Source organism: Necator americanus, chromosome III (assembly GCF_031761385.1).
Source record: "Necator americanus strain Aroian chromosome III, whole genome shotgun sequence".
NCBI classification, from domain to species: Eukaryota; Metazoa; Nematoda; class Chromadorea; order Rhabditida; family Ancylostomatidae; genus Necator; species Necator americanus.
This window is the reverse complement of record NC_087373.1, coordinates 5575843-5584520: the sequence shown is the minus strand read 5'-3', so window position 1 is coordinate 5584520 and position 8678 is coordinate 5575843. Positions and strand designations below refer to the sequence as shown.

Here is an 8678-nt window from a genome sequence, read left to right as displayed (position 1 = left end):
ATATGTACGATATGGGGAGCCGGACCTACTCAGGTGAAGGTACACATGCTCATGGGGTGCACCGGCTCCGACTACCGCATCTATGAGTATACGTGATATCCTTTGTATGGCTTGCTCTGCGTCGAGGAAAAAATGGGGAAAAATCAATAAGGTACCAAAAAGCTGAATAAGCATATGAAAAGGGCTTTGCGAGTGACTTTTATTGTAGTGAAGGGAAAAATGTGACCAGACAAGTGAAATCGTTCATAATCGATAGGTGAATTGATCAGTGAAAATGGAACCATAGCCTCTCGCTGACGACGGGCTGAGTTAAGATCAGTTGAGACCATTTTGGAATGCTCACCTGTCTACTACTACTGTGATCAAATTGATAGATGACTCTCCAGAGTTTAAACTTCGCGGCTGTATTGATTTGAAAAAAAAAATATATTTTTTGATTGGTGGCACTATCACTGACGTCTTTGACAAATTTCATTTCATTATTTCCATTGGTTTCATAGTAACGCTTATGTTTTCTAAAGAACTAAAAGTAAATTTGGCGATTATCACAATGCCTCATTTTATTGAGCAAAAAAGTTACCATAAATTCTGCAGAATGAAATTTTCGCCACAGAAACGCTAAAGATATTGAAGTAGGTCTTTGTTGACCAGGAAAAAAAAGTGTTTACAAGTGATACAAACGATTTCAAGAAGGCAAAGAAAGTGTCAGAAAAAATGTAGTTTCCAATCCGCTAAAAAAAACATCAACTGATGTACAACACGTCAAAGAAGTAAAAAATTTGTCTATATTCGCGTTATATGTCGTTTGGGTGAAGATATTCTCAAAAAAAAAAAAAAAAAAGAGAGCCGAATTTGTAGCGAGGAAACTCTTTGTGTTGCGACACCACAATAATGTGCCGTCTCACTCTGCATCGATTGCTCGTGACCATTTGACCAAAAACTCGACCTCGATACTTCCACAACCACCGTATTCGCCTGATTTAGCTCAATTTAACTTCTTACTATTCAATAAACTAAAAACACCCCTGTGAGGACACCATTTCGAGTCTATAAAGAAGATTCAACGTGAATCACTGCGTGAATTTCCAAAAATAGATGCCATTTCAGGAATAGAGTTTGGGAACTGTTCCTATAATTGAAAATTAAACGTTGGCGTAAGTATATTTTACCGGATGGGAATTAATTAGAAGGGGACGAAATATATTTGAAGGAATAAATGAAGATTTTAAATTTTATAAACAAAATTATCTTTCAATTTGATCACAGTAATAAATACAAATAGAAACAAGTGAAGGAATAAAAAAAAATTCCCCTGTCTACTTCTAATCCGCAGAACTTACGAAATTCACAACATTCCTGTGTTTATTTTATAGGATTTTTGTAACGCTGTTTTTACCAGTCTCCAGCATTCTTTCGGCAGCTACCGACAGGTTGAAAGAGTGGTTTGGGCTGAGCAAAGTGTGATTCGACTTGTTTCGCAGACGTCGTTTGTAGTCCGTGAACGACGGATCCCGGTGAAATATGGATCTGAGTCAGTATTTGGAGCATAATGTAGAGTAGAACTCATTATAGAACTCATTATAGAACTCATTATTTGTTGCCCGGATCCACTATTTTGCTTATCTTTCACATTCCATTTCCTCATAACTTGTTGTTCATATCAGTTTTGTTTGCGCCGAAGTCATCTTGATAGTATTTATTGAAAAAGGATGTTTTTTTTTTGTTGAAATTCTGGAAATGTACTGGTGGTTTTCAATTCTTCCATCAGACACTACATACATTTTTCGCTATAACTACATAGACTACTTCAGATATCTTTGGTTGGTCCTGTATTATACACATTCCAACTGTTCTCGGGAAAAATGGACTCCTACAGAATAATATTTTGTTTCTTGTGTATCTGTGCACTTTGTTTTTGACGTATTACAACATTGTCTGGGGTTTTTGTCTCCGCAAGGAATGTGACCGATGTAAAAGAGCGGGAAAGACGGTTTGGTGTTTTTTTAAAGAAAAAATTATTGTATAAAACAATAGACATAACAACATGAGAAAGACAAAGACAACATGTAACAAAGACATATTTTAAAGCGAGACTACATGTGAAAACAGCACCATAGTTCATTTCTACCGTATTCTACCTATATTTGTAATGAGTTTACGTGCAGATTCGCTCAAGAACCTCCTCCTACTTCATTGTTGAGGTTTCGTATTGACGGCACATTTATAAATTTCGTTGCTCTAGTTACGTTAGAGGGAAAGTGACCGTTGCGTGTTGATGAAAGTGTGGATTTCTCGTTAAGGTGAATGTTACTGAATATTATTCTCCACTACGTAGCTACTATTGTTTTGATTGAAGTTAACGGTTATCAACGAGAAAAGTTTTTTTTCTTCGTAACCCCAGTGCTTGAAAGAAAACTTCCAAGCGCTAGAGTTACGAGAGAAAAAAAAAACTTTTCTCGTCGATACCCGTTGATAACCGAAAGGATTTTGGGCGATATTCATAACATTTCAAGCTAATGTTTGGAATCGGTTTAATGGAACTTTAATGGAACTTCTAGATTTTAAAAAATCATTAATTTGAATGTGAGCGAGACATTCCCATCGAAGGCCCATGTCCTATATCATCTTCTATTTCTTCCTTTTTTTTTGAAATTTTTGCGGTGAAATGTAAAGTGAAGTCTCAGGAAATTTAAAAAAAAATTATCCTAGTGAATTTCAATATTTTTGTATTAGATTGGTATACGCTATAAAGAATGGAAAAAAGTTTCGACTTCAAATACCCAAAATTTTCGTTGGCCTCGGCGCCTTCATTTATTTGCGGTTGTTTTTTTCTTTTTAACCGTTTTAATACCAGTTAAATACTTTTGTAAATTTTCTCGAGTTCCGTCTTCAATCGATTTAAATTGGTCGCCTTGCTCCTTATTTGTTCTTTCTTGGATCTCCAAATCGAAAATTCTAATTCCAAATTTAGTGGATTCGGGCTGTTTGCCCGAATCCTGGTAAGATTTTCGCCTCCAAATATCGAATTGTCCTTTTGGCCTCGTGTACAGGGGCCCAGTCCTGTTGGAAGATCAAATCCTGATGATTTTGCTTTCAGTGTAACACAGCTTTGTCAAGAATTTCAGTTTGATAGGTTTGAACATTGATTTAGATTTTTTAATGGAAATCAACTGTGTCTTCCCGATTGCACTGATGCCGCCCCATACCATCAAACTTTTTGTAGAAAGGCTCCTCGTGACAATTTTGCATTTACGACTGTTCTTCAAAACTGGACTGAGAAGATGTCGATTATTTTGGGCTTTCTTGGCCCACTCAATGTTGAAAAGTTCTCATCTTCATCTCCATGTCCTCGATACGGTGCACCTTGAAAAAATGAAGGAGTTTTTTTATTGCATTTGTCCTTCCGATTCTTCTTTGTTTAATCGTTGAGAACTTGTCCATCAAGCATTCGGTAACTCCTAAGTCCCAGCTTTTTAAGGACTATCATCTGAAGAGATTTTCGAGGAATCGCCAGCTCTTGCGCCATTTTATGATGCTGGTACCATCGTTCCTTTGACTTTTTCTTTAAAACAGGTCCAAGTATAAATCGAGTGTTGTCAGTCCTTGGGCGGCCCGGTTCTCTTTTGAAATCAACGTTTCCATGATCCTTCAGTCATTTACTAATCTTTTGGGCAAATCGAAGCGGTGTCTCGGCAGGTACATCCGAAACTAAATCCTGACGGAGAAATTCCGAAGAAGATACGCGCCCATACTTTTTTGCTGCCCTGTAGAGTTGCGGAAGAGCTCCAATTTCCAGAGACAAAAGTTCCTGTATGCGGTGATTTTGATTGTAAGCATTTTACTGATGTGATACGTCAAATTCCTCCCTCGCTAATGATGGGTTGAATTCGTACAATATCTTCTAAATGAGATATCTCTGTTCTGCATCCATTGACATTCATAACCATAACCGGTTTGCAAGCTTAAACTAGGAAGGAGTGCTCAAAAAACGAAGAACAGTGCGAGCAACAGCTAGAAGAATGAATTAGTAGTAGAAAGGGTAAAATACAAAAGAGAACGACAAGGTGATAATTGTATAATGTGCATAAAGTATAGTCCCGAAGACGGCAATATAGTTTTTTTTTTCGATTATTTTGTAGCATTTACGACGGCTCGAATATGTGTATCTAATCATATCTTGAGTTCCGCTTCAATTTTAGGATGTTGTTCGGCATTCCGGAGCCTACGGTAATCACATGGCTATCATGGTTGATGATCATTTCGGGCGGATTCGTAATGTTTTCAATGATCTTGGGCAAGCGAGCCGTTTATGGAAGATACACCGTTAACTCAGCAGTAAGTTCCGGAATCTGATGTGGTATGGACTTGGAAGGCTTCTTTACAAGGTCGTAGATTGCGGGCAACCAGGTGGTTGCTCTCATCTCTGCGTAGTCGCTGTGATCCAACAAGAGAGAATGAGTGTAATCGGGAGTGGGAGAACCTCGGTACAGTTGAGTAAGCAGTTGCGTTCTAAGCGACGCGATGGAGCGTAACGGTTAAGATCGAGTGGGGACCCATGAAAGCACTTTTCATCGCTGCATTTCCCAATGGTCCCACCTCGACTCCAACCGCTACCTCCACCGCATCGCCTGCACCGCAGCCGCTAACGCAACTGCGCCGTGTTCCATGTAGTTTTGACCTGACTATATGTCTGAGGGTTGGAACGGTTGGAACCGTGCCCATCTGCGGACATAGTACGTAGCGTACGTACGCATGCGCTTGAGGATCTCGCAGCTTCGTTAACGTGCCTATTTAATCCGTCGTGGATCCTCGGCTTTTTGGTGGTAAGCCACCCTAACACAAAAACCCCTATTTTCCTATCTTCCCCACCCCATGTTCCTAGTGAAACGCTTACGTGGTTTACTGCCACCACTTGACACCGCTTCTATTACGTGGGCGGAGGTAGTGCACCGTATCAGTACCGGTTTCCTCTGTTTCAGTACATCTTCCTGCCACTGCTTGCATAAGTTAGTACTGCATAGTATTAGCGTTGAACCGTTGACATCACTGGTACATTCCCCTATCTCCATTCACGAAGAGATTACGGTATCTGTTTGCTCATTAGTGGCAGTCCCACATTATGTTGCTCTGGTCTTATGGTAACTAGATTTGTAAGATCTTGTCGGACAAATTTCCGTTACATTTTAAATTTACGTGATTTTTTTTTCATTGATTTGGCTGATTTTTGGCCCAGATTTTTATTGATCTTTCTTTATTATCAGTTTTAAATCTACTTATTTTTCAGATCGTGATCCCAGGTCGTCTAGCATGGGTTGTGCAGGAATTTCCATCGTTTGCGGTGCCGCTCTACTACATAATCGGGTGTCAGGACACTGCAGGAATGGTTGTTTTAGCAGCTTTTTTAGTGCATTATTTCAATAGGTTTGTGCATTTTTTAAAATATCTATTTTCCTGTCGTGGAACATCAGTGTTCTGTGAACCGTCAGCGCGAATAATTGCATTTATTTAAGGACGTTTATATATCCGTTACAAATAAGGTCGAAAAATGGAACACCATGGTATATTTGTCTTTCAGCATTTACGTTTTGCTCCTGGAATGGATATGTGCAAGTAGGTTTCCTCTAACTATTCGGTACTGAACTTTTTGATTACCCTTCACGTATCCTTTATTATGTCGGTAATCTTAGCATACGTTTTTCGTCACCTGGATTCCCCATAAAAAAAGTGAAATGTATTACAAATTAGGAAATTTTTAAGTACAAAGTTAAAAATTAGTTCTAGGGCAGTTACCATGGGCAATACTATCACCCTAAGGGCTTCTTCAGTCACCCTCTGTCGTACATTGGTAAGTTCTTGTTGTGTTAAAATCTTAATAGCTAGTGATTTTTGTATCTTCTTAAGGGATTGGTATCTTTGCGCTTGGTATGTACATAAACATGCAGTCGGACTCTATTCTGCGGAATCTAAGAAGACCTGGTGAAACTGGATACAAAATCCCTCGAGGTGCGTATTTAAACCCTTTCATTAGTCCTTTTTCAATTTCTATTTACAATACTTTTTAAAGAAATTCCGAAAAGTAAACATGTTGAATGAATGATTTAATTGACATGGAGCTGACATAGGGATTGTTTTACCGGAAGAAGGTAGCATGCGCACGCAATAGTGACAAGACGTTCGGCTGTGGTCTACTTTTTCAAGCACCTTGATAACTTCTTGCGGGAGAAACACTTCAGAAACCAAGACGATGCAGAAACTGCCTTCGATGAGTTCATCACTTCCAGAACCCTAGACTTTTATGATATTGGCATTAAGAAGCTCGTTTCTCGTTGACAAAAGTGCGTTAATTGTAATGGAGATTACTTTGATCAAATAAATTTTGTTAGATCTGAGTTATATTAATTTAGATTTTAGGTAGAAAAACCTACATTTCTTTTGCACCAACCTAATATTTTGCAACTTTTGCGCAACGTGCGTAAATATATCAATGGTAGACAGACAGTACCACAAAATCTTTAGTCAGATATTGTTGATTACACTGATGGTGAACCATACGAAAGTTTGAACTGCTAGATTTCAATTTTGAACATCTTACAGTTGGAAAGTGCGCAAAGAATATATAGAAACAGTAGAAAAGTGCATACATCGCTACAGAGATCTACTGTTGCCTATAAAAATGCGATATAATCCTTTCTTAACGCGTAGCTTTAGTATATTGTATCTGATAGCACTTTTGCCTCGCCAAAAACTCCCAAACTATGCTCATCAATCTGACTTGGAGAAATAACTTTCCATATGACCTTTTTTTCTGCTTGTTTTTTCCTCAGTTCTCTTTTCTTTCTATAGGTGGAATGTTCGAGTACGTTTCTGGAGCGAATTTTCTCGGTGAAATGATTGAATGGACAGGATATGCAATAGCGTCAGGTTCTCTTCCTGCCATCGCTTTTGCAATTTTTACTGCCAGCAATATTGGACCTCGAGCAATACATCACCATCAGTGAGTTTTTTTTTTTAGTTTCTTAGCTTCGTGTTAACTCGATTTTGCAAATTTTGCTTGTTTCTTTCGAAGATAAAGTCTAGGACTGCATAATTTGTACAGTGAGTCTCGAAAAGAGAGAATAAAAATGGGTAAGTTAGAGATAAACCAACGCAGAAGACTTCACTAAGGTTGTGAGATCTGAAACAACTCTGGGGCCTACGATTCAAAAGATTTGTTGCTGAAATGAGTAGATGAAATTTTTAGGTGGTACCTCAGTAAATTCCCCGACTATCCCAAGAACCGCAAGGCTGTGATCCCGTTTTTACTCTGAAAATCCTTATTTTCTGATAATTTTTGCATACGTGTTGTTGTTTTTTGGTCATTTTGAAGACACAGGGTTCTCCTTTTTTCATTTGTCTAATTTTTCATTTTACTACTATCATTTTCATCGGAATTTTTGGGTTGTACCCTACTGCGATCCTTGATTATTAATGTGATTTTTCATTCCTGATATCTGTTTGTGTTTTGAGGCATAACCTTTCGATTAGTTCTACAGGAACTGGCTTCTATCCTGATATATAGGATTTTTATGGTTCTTTGTTGTTGAAACAAACACTTTCACTCTTATAGTTGATTACCATGACATGGAATAAATACCTCTCCACATGCTTTATCGCGTTTGATTGATGGTGCTATCATGGATGCTATCCGGAAGAAATTTCATGCAAAATAAGTGCGAAGTGAAATAGAAGGTGTGGCAGTGATAGTTCCCCAGGATAAAATTGTCCTTGGAAAGAAATTCTGGAAAATCCTGGAAGAAGTGCTTGCCCATCCGAGAAATGGAGGTATCGAGCGGGAAAAAAGGTCAATCAGATTTCTATAACTGATGGCTACACGTAAATTTAGCCAGGGTTCTTGCATAGAGAAAAGAGTACCAGCTTCATTCTACGTGATATGATCGGTTATAGTTTACCACTTATTCAAATTCATGTTTGGATATACTGGATAAAATCGTAGAAAAAGACGGGAACTCAGGTGAATGGAGATTTGAGAACGGTTAGAACGTCCCTTTGAGGTCCAGTAAGTATCGTCTACGAATCTTAACAGCTATTTGCTCGGACGAAAAACGGCATTCCGGTGCGCTATTTTCCGCAACGAGTTCGATTGGAGCGCGCCAGCCGTGTGCACGCGCCGCATCTTCCGGGCCGTTTTTTACGGCAATTAGGAAGAAGTGGACGGGATCACCCACCTCTCCGTAATCTACACCGATCCCGTATACGAATACTTCACCTGAAATCCGTACCACCCCAGATTTGTACCAGATGTCTTTAATGTCTAGTGAGGTCAAAACGACATTAAGCACGGTGCAGTTGCGTGAACGGCGTGAAATCTCGATTTTTTTAGATTGGACCCAGATCTCTGCGGGAAAATGCTCCAAAAATTTTCTGAGGAGACGTTATCGGGTGAGTATACTTTGTCGAATAGTGGTTGGTATGTCCAACTGTGCTGAAAAATGAATGGTTTCCAGGAAAAGAACCAATTTCCTCATCTGTCTGATGTAGGATTCTGAACGGACTAACGTAGCCTTCCAAACATGTGCACCATAGTCCTTATGAAGTTAAATAGTGGATGCAATGATCCCTGCGCGATGTAGCCCAGGTTAATCCGTACAAACCTCGTCATTCCGGTGGTAAGCTATAGT

The 8678-nt window shown here is 38.9% G+C and overlaps 1 protein-coding gene across 2 annotated transcripts; it reads left to right on the top strand.

The window, feature by feature from the left end:
* Window positions 1–3640: 3640 nt before the first annotated feature.
* RB195_008686 (uncharacterized protein) lies at window positions 3641–8533 on the top strand (the record flags this gene model as incomplete). Of its 2 annotated transcripts, XM_064195306.1 has the most annotated exons (10): window positions 4201–4335; window positions 5285–5421; window positions 5511–5610; window positions 5782–5845; window positions 5902–6003; window positions 6844–6994; window positions 7241–7286; window positions 7752–7840; window positions 8381–8439; window positions 8505–8533. In XM_064195306.1, the coding sequence occupies 10 exons, from the start codon at window positions 4201–4203 to the stop codon at window positions 8531–8533; spliced, it is 912 nt and encodes a 303-aa protein (XP_064046450.1). The 2 variants fall into 2 exon arrangements, with proteins under 2 accessions (XP_064046451.1, XP_064046450.1); XM_064195305.1 differs by lacking the exons at window positions 7752–7840; window positions 8381–8439; window positions 8505–8533 and adding an exon at window positions 3641–3696 and having other exon boundaries at window positions 4200–4335; window positions 7241–7307.
* Window positions 8534–8678: the final 145 nt, after the last annotated feature.